This window comes from Oncorhynchus tshawytscha, linkage group LG03 (assembly GCF_018296145.1).
Source record: "Oncorhynchus tshawytscha isolate Ot180627B linkage group LG03, Otsh_v2.0, whole genome shotgun sequence".
Classification (NCBI taxonomy): domain Eukaryota; kingdom Metazoa; phylum Chordata; class Actinopteri; order Salmoniformes; family Salmonidae; genus Oncorhynchus; species Oncorhynchus tshawytscha.
In genome coordinates, this window is record NC_056431.1 from 8,321,912 (window position 1) to 8,335,400 (window position 13,489).

Below are 13,489 nucleotides of genomic sequence, written 5' to 3' on the forward strand. Positions count from 1 at the left end.
GAGGGGAAGAGGAGAGGGGAAGAGGAGAGAGGGGAAGTGGAGAGAGGAGAAGAGGAGAGAGGGGAAGAGGAGAGAGGGGAAGTGGGAGAGAGGAGAAGAGGAGAGAGGGAAAGTGGAGAGAGGGGAAGAGGAGAGAGGGGAAGAGGAGAGAGGGGAAGTGGAGAGAGGAGAAGAGGAGAGAGGGAAAGTGGAGAGAGGGGAAGAGGAGGGAGGGGAAGAGGAGGGAGGGGAAGAGGAGAGAGGGGAAGGGGAGAGAGGGGAAGGGGAGAGAGGGGAAGAGGAGAGAGGGGAAGTGGAGAGAGGAGAAGAGGAGAGAGGGAAAGTGGAGAGAGGGGAAGAGGAGAGAGGGGAAGAGGAGAGAGGGGAAGGGGTAGATGGCCAGAGAGGAATTTCTTTTTCACAAGTTCAATAAACAACACAGACACTTCACAATGATATGTACAGTGCATTCGGAAAGTATTTAGACCCATTGACTTTTTCCACATTATTTACATTACAGCCTTATTCTAAAATTGATTGAGTAGTTTTTCCCCTTATCAATCTACACACAATACCCCATAATGAATTTTTTACAAATGTATAAAAAAAAAACTGAAATATCACATTTACAAGTATTCAGACCTTTTACTCAGTACTTTGTTGAAGCACCTTTGGCAGCGATTACATGTGAAGTTTTTCCCATTCTTTTCTGCAGATTCTCTCAAGCTAAGTCAGGTTGAATGGGGAGCCTTCCTGCACAGCTATTTTCAGGTCTCTCCAGAGATGTTTGATCGGGTTCATGTCCGGGCTCTGACTAGGCCACTCAAGGACATTCAGAGACTTGTCCCGAAGCCACTCCTGCATTGTGCTTAGGGTCATTGACCTGTTGGAAGTCGAACCTTCGCCCCAGTCTGAGGTTTAAATCAAGGATCTCTTTGTACTTTGCTCCGTTCATCTTTCCCTTGATCCTGACTAGTCTCTCAGTCCCCACAGCATGATGCTGCCACCACCACACTTCACCTACAGATGTGATGCTTGGCATTCAGGCCAAAGAGTTCAATATTGGCTTCATCAGACCAGAGAATCTTGTTTCTCATGGTCTGAGAGTCCTTTAGCTCCCTTTTGGTAAACTCAAAGTGGAGTGGCTTCCGTCTGGCCACTCTGCATGATTGGTGGAGTGCTGCAGAGATGGTTGTTCTTCTGGAAGATTCACTCATCTCCACAGAGAAACTCTGGAGCTATGTCAGCGTGACCATCGGGGTCTTAGTAACCTTCCTGACCAAGGTGCTTCTCCCCTGATTGCTCAGTTTGGCCGGGCGGCAAGCTCTAGGAAGAGTTTTGGTGGTTCCAAAATTCTTCCATTTAAGAATGATGGATGCCACAATGTTCTTGGGGACCTTCAATGCTGCAGAAATGTTTTGGTACCCTTCTCCAGATCTGTACCTCGACACAATCCTGTCTCGGATCTCTACGGACAATTCCTTCGACCTCATGGCTTGGTTTTTTGCTCTGACATGCACTGTCAACTGGGGGACCTTATATAGACAGGTGTTTGCCTTTCCAAATCATGGACAATCAATTGAATTTAACACAGGTGGACTCCAATCAAGTTGTAGAAACATCAAGGATGATCAATGGAAACAGAATGCACCTGAGAACAATTTCGAGTCCCATAGCAAAGGGTCTGAATACTTAGGTAAATAACATATTTCTGTTTTATAGCAACAAAAATGAAAACATTTAAATGAAAAAACTGTTTTCGCTTTGTCATTATGGGATATTGTGTGTAGATTGAAGAGTGAAAAGCTTTTTCAGTGGTTCTGCTGAATACAGGGAGTAAAAAGATATTAGGCAAAGTGCACCAACTCCACATGAAAAAAAAAAAAAAAAAAATAAAAAATACTGTATAAATATTATAGTATTCACTGCAGTGTTTTTGTGGTATTTACTGTACCATTCCCTATAGTGTTTTTGCGGACAAAAGTCTGTAGTAAATTCTGTAGTACACTGTCGTATTTACAGTTAACTAGAGTATAAATACTGTAGTTAAAGAAAACGGTAGTATATACACTATAGTAATTAATGTAGTGTTTTGCGGATTGTAGTATACTGTAGTATATACTGTAGTGTTTTCACAGACATTACTGTGGTGTTTACTATAGTGTTTTGTTTTATTATCTTTGACATACAGTGGTTCCTCCTTTAAAAGTTGCGAGCTTACACTGTGGGACTTAGAGGTACCCAGCGTCACAGCTTCATTGCTCCGGACCACCACAAGGGGGAGTTAGAGCACTCATTATGCATTTTGGTCCCAAGGTTTTTATATGACCAATCATATCGATTGGTTCCAATGACAAATTGGACGAGGGCCACCAGTTTGTGGTGACTTCAGCAAAGATGGCTGACAAAACATTATGGGGAAGCAAATGTATGCAGTTATAACATCATAACGAGTCAAGCAAAAAATGTACAATTAAGAGGAATATGTTAGTTAATGTAGAGACAAATGATTGTGCATATTTTTTTGTCATAAAGTTAATTTATGAAAATTGCTATTTAGCTATTTAGCTATTTTTTTTTCAACCATATCCAATTCCAGGTGTATCAAACTCATTCATTATAGCAAGCAGGGAGCAGGTTTCGAACTCTCAACATTCTAGCCCGAAGTCCAGCATGCTATCGACTGTGTCCAAATGTATTAAGGGGGAAAAGTATTATTATTAGTTTTTCACAAGCTAGCAGGATGGGCTATTAGCGGAACAATAGACTATTCAACCTTTACTAAAGAATTGTATAATAGCCAAGCTAGGTTTGAACCCCCCCACTCCACTCCCCAACTTGAGCTAGGCGTGAACCCCCCCCTCCTCCCCAACTTGCAACAAATCATTTTCAGGACTATCTAGAAAAAGCAGGGGAGATGCGCAATAGGTTTCTAAGAAGAGGCTATTCTCCACAATGTGTGGATGAAGCTCTGAATTTGGCATTGGGGAAAACACGAGATGAACTGCTACAAAAAAGACCCACTAGAGCTCAAGAACAAAGCTCTGATGAAGGCCATGAGGCCGATATGTAAGCTTATTAAAGATCAGTGATAGGATCAGAACAGTGTGCGGTTTCCTTCTTCCTTTTCCTCATCTCATCCTGCTGATGCCATGCACCTGCAAAAAAGATAGCTCAGATGTGCGAGTGCCTTTTGAATTTTGAATTTCAATTTACAAACAACAAGAGGGCTCAATTTGAGTCTATTTCTTCAGAGCCTAGACCCATATAAAATAACATAACTGGCTGAGGTAGACTCTGATGCTTAACAGCCTAATAGAAGTGGGATTTTTTTAATAGGCCCACTTACAATTACAACAGGTCAAAAATGTATCATCCTACATACAATTGAAGTGGGAAGTTTACATACACTTAGTTTGGAGTCATTAAAACTCGTTTTTCAACCACTCCACAAATGTCTTGTTAACAAACTATAGTTTTGGCAGGTAGGTTAGGACATCTACATTGTGAATGACACAACAAATTTTTCCAACAATTGTTTACAGACAGATTATTTCACTTATAATTCACTGTTTCACAATTCCAGTGGGTCAGAAGTTTACATTCACAGTTAACTGTGCCTTTAAACAGCTTGCAAAATTCCAGAAAATGATGTCATGGCTTTAGAAGCTTCTGATTGGCTAATTGACATAATTTGAGTCAATTGGAGGTGTACCTGTGGATGTATTTCAAGGCCTACCTTCAAACTCAATGCCTCTTTGCTTGACATCATGGGAAAATCAAAAGAAATCAGCCTCCCAAAAATTGTAGACCTCCACAAGTCTGGTTCATCCTTGGGATAAATTTACAAACATCTGAAGGTACCACGTTCATCTGTACAAACAATAGTACTCAAGTGTAAACACCATGGGACCACGCAGCCATCATACCGCTCAGGAAGGAGATGCGTTCTGTCTCCTAGGGATGAACATACTTTGGTGCGAAAAGTGCAAATCAATCCCAGAACAACAGCAAAGGACCTTGTGATGATGCTGGAGGAAACAGGTACAAAAGTATCTATATCCACAGTAAAACAAGTCCTATATCGACATAACCTGAAAGGCCGCTCAGCAAGGAGGAAGCCACTGCTCCAAAATTGCCATAAAAAAGCCAGACTACGGTTTGCAATTGCAGATGGGGACAAAGATCGTACTTTTTGGAGAAATGTCCTCTGGTCTGATGAAACAAAAATAGAACTGTTTGGCCATAATGACCATCGTTATGTTTGGAGGGAAAAGGGGGAGGCTTGCAAGTTGAAGAACACCATCCCAACCGTGAAGCACGGGGGTGGCAGCATCATGTTGTGGGGTGCTTTGCTGCAGGATGGCCTGGTGCACTTCACAAAATAGTTGGCATCATGATGAAGGAATATTATGTGGATATATTGAAGCAACATCTCAAGATATCAGTCAGGAAGTTAAAGCTTGGTCGCAAATGGGTCTTCCAAGTGTACAATGACCCCAAGCATACTTCCAGTTGTGGCAAAAAGGATAACAAAGTCAAGGAATTGGAGTGGCCATCACAAAGCCCTGACCTCAATCCCATAGAATATTTGTGGGCAGAACTGAAAAAGCGTGTGCGAGCAAGGAGGCCTACAAACATGACTCAGTTACCCCAGCTCTGTCAGGAGGAATTGGCCGAAATTCACCCAATTTATAGTGGGAAGCTTGTGGTAGGCTACCCGAAACATTTGACCCAAGTTAAACCATTTAAAGGCAATGCTACCAAATACTAATTGATTCTATGTAAACTTCTGACCCACTGAGAATGTGATGAAAGAAATAAAAGCTGAAATAAATCATTCTCTCTACTATTATTCTGACATGTCACATTCTTAAAATAAAGTGGTGATCCTAACTGACCATAGCCAGAGAATTTTTACTGATTAAATGTCAGGAATGATGAAAAACTGAGTTTAAATGTATTTGTATTTAAATGTGTATGTCAACTTCAGACTTCAACTGTAAAACAATCATTTAAAGAAGAAAAGTCTGCACGTTTGAACTAAAACAAAAACAATGTAACTGAAAAGAAAGAGCACATTTGTAATTTACAAACTCTAAAAGTAATTGGAAAGGTAGTAGAGGTCGACCGATTATGATTTCTCAACGCCGATACATATACCGATTGTTGGAGGGCCAAAAAAAAAGCTGGTGCCGATTAATTGGCCGATTTTTTTGCATATTTATTTGTAATAATGACAATTACCACAATACTGAATGAACACTTATTTTAACTTAATATAATACATCAATACAAATCAATTTAGCCTCAAATAAATAATGAAACGTTTAAATAATGCAAAAAAAAGTGTTGGAGAAGAAAGTAAAAGTGCAATATGTGCCATGTTAAAAAGCTAACATTTAAGTTCCTTGCTCAGAACATGAGAACATATGAAAGCTGGTGGTTCCTTTTAACATGATACTTCAATATTCCAAGGTAAGAGGTTTTAGGTTGTAGTTAATATAGTATTTATAGGACTATTTCTCTCTATACCATTTGTATTCCATATACCTTTGACTATTGGATGTTCTTATAGGCACTTTAGTATTGCCAGTGTAACAGTATAGCTTCCGTCCCTCTCCTCGCTCCTACCTGGGCTCGGACCAGGAACACATCAACAACAGCCACCCTCGAAGCAGCGTTACCCATCGCTCCACAAAAGCTGCGGCCCTTGCAGGGCAAGGGGAACTAATATTGCCTGCTAACCTGGATTTCTTTTAGCTAAATATGCAGGTTTAAAAATATATACTTGTGTATTGATTTTAAGAAAGGCATTGATGTTTATGGTTAGGTACACATTGGAGCAACGACAGTCCTTTTTCCGCGAATGTGCACCGCATCGATTATATTTAACACAGGACACAATAGATAAAACTAGTAATATCATCAACCATGTGTAGTTAACTAGTGATTATGATTGATTGAGTGATTGTTTTTTATAAGATAAGTTTAATGCTAGCTAGCAACTTACCTTGGCTTCTTAATGTATTCGCGTAACAGGCGGGCTCCTCGTGAGGCAGGTGGTTCGAGCGTTGTACCAGTTAACTGTAAGGTTGCAAGAACGAATCCCCCGAGCCATAACTAAATCAACATCTGCATTTTGAAAGAGTCCCATGTTAACTACAGTATGTATTGTAGACTGCGCAGATGTTGATTTAGTTATGGATCCATAACAAATTACTATGGGAATAAATATCACTGATTTACAGAAATATTGGAACAAAGTTTTCTAATGAAGGCAAACTATTTAGAATCCTCCAATCCTGTAGCCTACTCTCAACCATCATGTTGTACATCGCCATATTTTCCAATCCATCCTAATGGAAACCCTTATGGTTTCGTTTTTAGTTGTACAAATTACCTCGACTAACCCGTACCCCCACACATTGACTCGGTACCGGTACCCTCTGTATATAGCCTCATTATTGTTATGTCATTTTATTGTGTTACTTTTTATTTTATTTTATTTGTTACTTTAGTTCTTTTAGTAAATACTGTATTTTCTTAATTTGGCACATGTTACAAATAACATTTGATTTGATTTGTGTAGTTAGTATTCTACAGTATACTACAGTTTACTACTGAATTCTATAGTAACCACTGTAGTATTATATCGTAAACTGTAGTATTTTTTAATGTGGGACGCCAGGAGTAAAGTAGTAGGAGACTTACAATGAACCACTCCACGATGTTGTTCGGGGAGTTGGGGATTATGAAGGTGCAGGGCAGACTGGCTGACTCTCCCTTGATCACCTCCACCTTGGGAGTCACTGTCACTGTCACGATGGCCCAGCACACTGCAGAGAGAGAGAGAGAGAGAGGAGAGAGGAGGGAGGGAGGGAGGGAGGGAGGGAGGGAGGGAGGGAGGGAGGGAGGGAGGGAGGCAGAGGGAGGGAGGGAGAGGGAGGGAGGGAGGGAGGGAGGGAAAGAAAGAGAGAGAGGCAGAGGGAGGGAGGGAAAGAAGGAGAGAGAGGGAGGGAGGGAGAGAGAGAGCGAAAGGGAGAAAGAAAGAGAGAGAGAGAGAGAGAGGGGGGTGATGATTAGTTATTGAGGGACTTTCACATTATTATGTTGAGTTTAAATACACACGTTTTTTATGTCAAATACCTATTATTCTATAAAAACGAGTCTAAAACAAAAAAGGAAAGCTCAAAGAACAGCATAAGATGAGAGAATGTTTGCTGATGGGAAAGGCAGGGGGCCACCAAAGGGTGTAACGTTACATACACATGCCACACACTGTTCAACGCTACATACCAAAGATGTGTGTATGGCATGTTACGTAATAAACACACACACACGTACACACACACAAGCACACACACACGTACACACACACACACACACACACACACACACACACACACACACACACACAGAGACCCGGGGCCAGTCAGGGCAAGGGGAAGAAGGAGGGAGCGATTGATGAGAGGGAGGAAAAGGATGGATGGAGGGAGGTAAATAGATGGGTGTGGATTCCAGCTGTGGAGTTGAGTCCAGATTGTCTGTCCTTTAACTGAACCTACCAGCTCCTGTAATTAAACGAAGCCTACAGATGTGTGTGTATGGGTGTGCATGTGTCTGTGTTTGCATAAAGCCCTGAGAGCTTCTGATTGTTTCTAAAGAAAGGTAAAAAAGCTAAGACAGCTGAATGGCGTCCAGGCAGGTCTTTATCAGTGCTGGAGCACACCTTTTCCTGTGATGCCCCAGACAGATAACACACACAGAGAAACAGACAGACAGACAACAGCAAGAGGCAGCAGTCTGTGACGAACCCCAAACACACCTTATACTCACTGAGACACACAAGATTACACACTGAGAAAAACACTGTCTTTCTAAACATGGTACAGGGACAACACGTCATTCTGGGATTGTGCCATTATAGTATTCTAGTATTGAAGAGGTACATCTTCAAGGACCACACAAGGCCTTGTCGGGTGCATCTCCATGTATGAAAACCACTGTACTGTCGCGTATGAAATGAAGATGGGCCATTTTCATAGTAATGAACAAACAGCCTGACAGATAGTTTATTGAGGACTTCAGAGTAGAACACAATGGGTAGAATATAGGACTCTCTCAGTCAGAAAGAACAGAGTGGCCTTCCTGGCAGGCAGCTCAGTGGAGACTACATTCAACTGGGACATTTGGATACACACAGTGTCTTAGATATCAATGAGAGAAGGGGAGAGAGAGAGAGAGAGAGAGAGAGAGAGGTAGATGGACAGAGAATGGTTCATGGGGGGATAGTGAACAGTGACAGTGAGAACAGTGGGGAGGTCTCACCCCTCTCCCTGCTACCATTCTCCACTCTGCTCCACAGCAGGCAGTAACAGTGGGGAGGTCTCTCCCTGCTACCATTCTCCACTCTGCTCCACAGCAGGCAGTAACAGTGGGGAGGTCTCTCCCTGCTACCATTCTCCACTCTGCTCCACAGCAGACAGTAACAGTGGGGAGGTCTCTCACTGCTACCATTCTCCACTCTGCTCCACAGCAGACAGTAACAGTGGGGAGGTCTCTCCCTGCTACCATTCTCCACTCTGCTCCACAGCAGACAGTAACAGTGGGGAGGTCTCTCCCTGCTACCATTCTCCACTCTGCTCCCCAGCAGACAGTAACAGTGGGGAGGTCTCTCCCTGCTACCATTCTCCACTCTGCTCCACAGCAGACAGTAACAGTGGGGAGGTCTCTCCCTGCTACCATTCTCCACTCTGCTCCACAGCAGACAGTAACAGTGGGGAGGTCTCTCCCTGCTACCATTCTCCACTCTGCTCCACAGCAGACAGTAACAGTAGTCTGGGAGATCAGGCTACAATAGAAGAGGCTACATTCATATCCATTTGGGATTCATTCAGTGCCGTCTCTGTCTAATAAAAACCTCCATATACATTTAGACCTTGACATTCATATCTGTGTATGATGTTGTGGTCACTAGCTAAAGTGGCAAGTATCACTACAATGAATCTGCTACTAAATCTGATGACATGTATAATGTAGACTGTGTGCTAACAGGATCAGGCCTGTTCAGTATGGTACAGTTGACCCTACGCTGTAGTGTTCCACACACACTGACACACACCTTACATCAGTTGACCCTACGCTGTAGTGTTCCACACACACTGACACACACCTTACATCAGTTGACCCTACGCTGTAGTGTTCCACACACACTGACACACACCTTACATCAGTTGACCCTACGCTGTAGTGTTCCACACACACTGACAGCCTGTAGCATAATCAGCCAGGGCAGATCTTTACTGGATACACTTACACACATGACTGCAAAATATCACGTCATCAAATCAAATGTTATTTATCACATGCGCCTTATACAACAGGTGTAGGTAGACCTTACAGTAAAATGCTTACTTACAAGGCCAACAATACAGTTTTAAGAAAAATAAGTGTTAAAGTATTTACTAAATAAACTAAAGTAAAAATTTAAAAAACGAAAAAGAAGAAAATAGAAAAATTATTAATAATTAAAGAGGAACAGTTGTGAGGCTATATACAGGGGGTACTGGTACAGAGTCCATGTGCGGGGGTACAGGTTAGTTGAGATAATTGAGGTAATATGTACATGTAGGTAGAGGTAAAGTGACAATGCATAGACAAACAGAGAGTAACAGCAGCGTAAAAGGGGGGTTAATGTAAATAGTCCAGGTAGACATCTGATTAGCTGTTCAGGAGTCTTATGGCCTGGGGGTAGAACCTGTTTAAGAAGCCTTTTAGACATAGACTTGGCGCCCCGGTTCCACTTGCAGTGCGGTAGCAGAGATAACAGTTGATGACTAGGGTAGCTGGAGTCTTTGGCCATTTTTAGGGCCTTCCTCTGACACCGCCTGGTATAGAGGTCCTGGATAGCAGGAAGTTTGGCCCCAGTGATGTACTGGGCCGTACACACTACCCTTTGTAGTGCCTTGCGGTCAGAGACTGAGCAGTTGCCATACCAGTTGGTGATGCAACCAGTCAGCTCTGAGGATCTGAGAACCCATGCCAAATCTTTTCAGTCTCCTGAGGGGGAATAGAAAAATCACCTAGAACCTGAAATAACCCCTGGAATCGATAGAACATCGCTCAGAGATGCACAAATACGACATAACTTAAAGAAAAAAAAACATTTTGTTTGTTTGTTTGTTTGTTTGTTTGTTTGTGAGAGAGAGAGAGAGAGAGCATGAGAGAGAGAGAGAGAGAGAGAGAGAGAGAGAGAGAGTTATGTTGCAGTGTGTGTGTGAGAGATTCCTCCAGGGTCAGACACCAAGACCCAATGTGACCCATACACTGCAGATAGAGGTCAGTGGTCATTCCATTTTAGAAATTCACAGAAGAGATCTCTTTCTCTCTCTCCCTCGCTCATCCCCTCATCCCAAAACCTCTCCACTTCTACCACTTTCCATTTGACCTTTTTTTACTTCCTCATTCTCTCGCTCCCCTCCCTCTTTTTCTCTCCACTCCCTATTTTTCTCTCTCTCCCCTCCTCCTCGTTCCTTCTCTCCCCTGCCTCTCTCTCTTTCTCTCCCCTCCCGCTCTCTCGCTCCCCTCTGTCTCTCATGTTGTTGGCTGGAGAGTGTAGAAGTAGATAAAAACTTACTTGGCAACCCTGGTCTCATGCTATGACAAGGGTTTGAAGGGAGAAGTAGACTAAAATAATGCTATGTATGAGCCAACACCAACAACGCTCCTGACGAAGTGAGAGAGAATGAATGAGCACATGAATTAGATATGTCAGGAACCCTTACGCTATGCTCTTCAGTAGCTATTAGTGTCTAGAAGAGTGGGATTGATTGTCATAGGAAGAATACACAGGTAGTGTCAATGTGGGCTTGGGACTGTCACACCTAGCCAGCATGCCTGTCGGTCTCTTCCTCTCTCCTGTCGCTCTTCTCTCTTTACTCTCTCTCTTTATGGCCTTCTCCAACCCCACCCCCAAGTCCCTCAATCCCTATTACCTCTCCTTCCCACTGGGCAAAAACTGGTTGAATCAACATTGTTTCCACTTCATTTCAGCAACAAAAAATATATTTGATTACTTTGAATCAACGTGGAAAACTGATTGGATTTGCAAAAAAGTCATTGATATAAGGGATATTTTAAAATGTATTTTCAACTTTTCACCTAAATCCAATGACAGGGTGACATTTGTTATTGATTTCAAGTTTAATTCACGGTAGTTGACAACTCAACCAAATGTGAATCAAAACTAGACGTTGAACTGATGTCTGTGCCCAGTGGATTCTCTCTCCCTGCCAGGTCAAATACAGTCCGGTCTGGTCTGATCAATGTAGTTTAACCCTTGTGTTTTACCCATGAGGCAGCTGGGCAGACGGAGAGGGGCAATTATGGAGTAATTAGTGACTCCTTGAAACAATCTGATCCCACAGCAGGAGCTCAAAAGAGAGTGTATGTGTGTGTGTGTGTGCGTGCGTGTGTGTGTGTGTGTGTGTGTGTGTGTGTGTGTGTGTGTGTGTGTGTGTGTGTGTGTGTGTGTGTGTGTGTGTGTGTGTGTGTGTGTGTGTGTGTGTGTGTGTGTTTTGGAGGGCTAGAGGTGGGCATGGGTGTTTTTTTAGTGTGTATGCGAGGGGAGTGGGGTCTGTCTGTGCGAGTGGGTGGGGTGTGTATGTGGGAGGGGAAGTGGGGGTTAGCTGCATGGGGGTCCCATTAACTGACGTGGGGTAGATAATCCGATTTACAGAAAACAAAGAGAAAGTGTGTGTGTGGTTTGTGTGTGTGGGGAGGGGGGGGAGCAGACAGATGGGAACTAGACGCTCCAACTGTGACCCACAGACACACTGACTGACATGGAGCACACACACACACTAAGCATTCAGTATTGATGAGCAACATAAGCTACACGAGTGGTGCTAGAACAACTAGAGTAGAGCTTCCACAAAGTGATAGGCCCACACTGGAAGTCACATTGATAACACAAATCCCCTTGTTAGATGATGCAAAATGGTACAGGAGCTCAATTGAGCTTAGTGTTTTAAGCTTTCCATGGTACAGTCCCTCATACATACTGTGTTAAACAGTTAATGAGAGTACATCTGACTAAACCCTTCTAACATAGCACTGGCTTACACACACGCACGTACACACACGCACGTACACACACACACACACACACACACACACACACACACACACACACACACACACACACACACACACACACACACACACACACACACACACACACACACACACACACACACACACACACACACAGCAGGAGCGGGAGCCCCTCATTATGAAGGAGCCAGCAGGATCCCCTCCTCAACCCTTTCTTTTCTTCTCTCATTACTTTTTATTTCTCTCTCGTTCCCTTGTTGTCTCCATACCTACTGTCGTATTCTGGACATCAAACTGAGTTTTTCATTCCCCCTGCCTGCCTACTGCTCAGACTTTCCTGCTTTCATCCCTCTCTCTCAAACAGCATCTGAACACCCACAGGGCATCCTGTCTCTACTATCTCTCCCTATGTGTGAACGTGTGTATGAGTGTGTCTGCATGTGTTTCTCAGGCACTATTCATAAGGCCTCTCTCTCTCTCATTGGCTCCAAAATGGACCTACTCACTGATAACTGTTAATGTGGCTGTCACGGATCCCCCCCGGTACTGCTGCTCATTCTGTTCACCAGTACAGGAGGTTTACGTCACAGGCTTTCTAGGCTTCACTGAACGGGATTCATTATCATCAACCCCGGACTGTCTTGTCTGATTACACACACCTGGTTTCCATTTCCTCCGATTAGTATGTTATATACAGTATGTGCCCTCTGTTCCCTCTGTCTTTGCCGGTAATTGTTCCCATGTCCGTTGGTGGTGTGAGTACCTATTCGTTGGTGGTGTGAGTACCTATGTGTTGGTGGTGTGAGTACCTATGCGTTGGTGGTGTGAGTACCTATGCTTTGGTGGTGTGAGTACCTATGCGTTGGTGCAGCTGTTATGCTGCATGCTTTATATATTGTGTATTACGGGTATTGTTCCGTGTCGTTCAATGAGATTTACCCTCTCACTTTTGTTTGGGTACAGCTCAGTGTTTTTGTATACGTGTTTGTTTTGTATGTATTAAAAACTCCTATTGTGTATTCCTGCACCTTTATACCAGCGTGACAGTGGCATTACCTTAACTTCACAATTTTGTTGTGTTACATCCTGAATTTAAAATGGATTCAATTCAGATTTTGTGTCACTGATCTACACACAATACCTCATGATGGCTAAATATAATTTTGTTTCTAGAAGATTTTAAAAATCAAAAAAAAAAATTGAGATTTGTCTCGAAATGTCTTGAGTCAATAAGTATTCAACCCCTTTGTTATGGCAAACCTAAATAAGTTCAGGAGTAAACATGTGCTTAACAAATCGCATAATAAGTTGCATGTACTCATTCCTCATTCAATAAGTGGTTAATTAGATTTGAATAACTACCCTATCTCTCTCTGTACCCTACATATACAAT

General features: G+C 42.9%; 1 protein-coding gene across 2 annotated transcripts in view; it reads right to left on the reverse strand.

Moving 5' to 3' along the window:
* The window catches only part of LOC121841385 (basal cell adhesion molecule-like), a 118,261-nt gene that overhangs the window by 48,040 nt on the left and 56,732 nt on the right, over positions 1-13,489 (reverse strand). For both annotated transcript variants that reach the window (XM_042309236.1, XM_042309230.1), the window contains exon 2: positions 6,694-6,818. In XM_042309236.1, the coding sequence (XP_042165170.1) occupies positions 6,694-6,818 (125 nt within the window). The remainder of the gene's footprint in view (positions 1-6,693; positions 6,819-13,489) is intronic.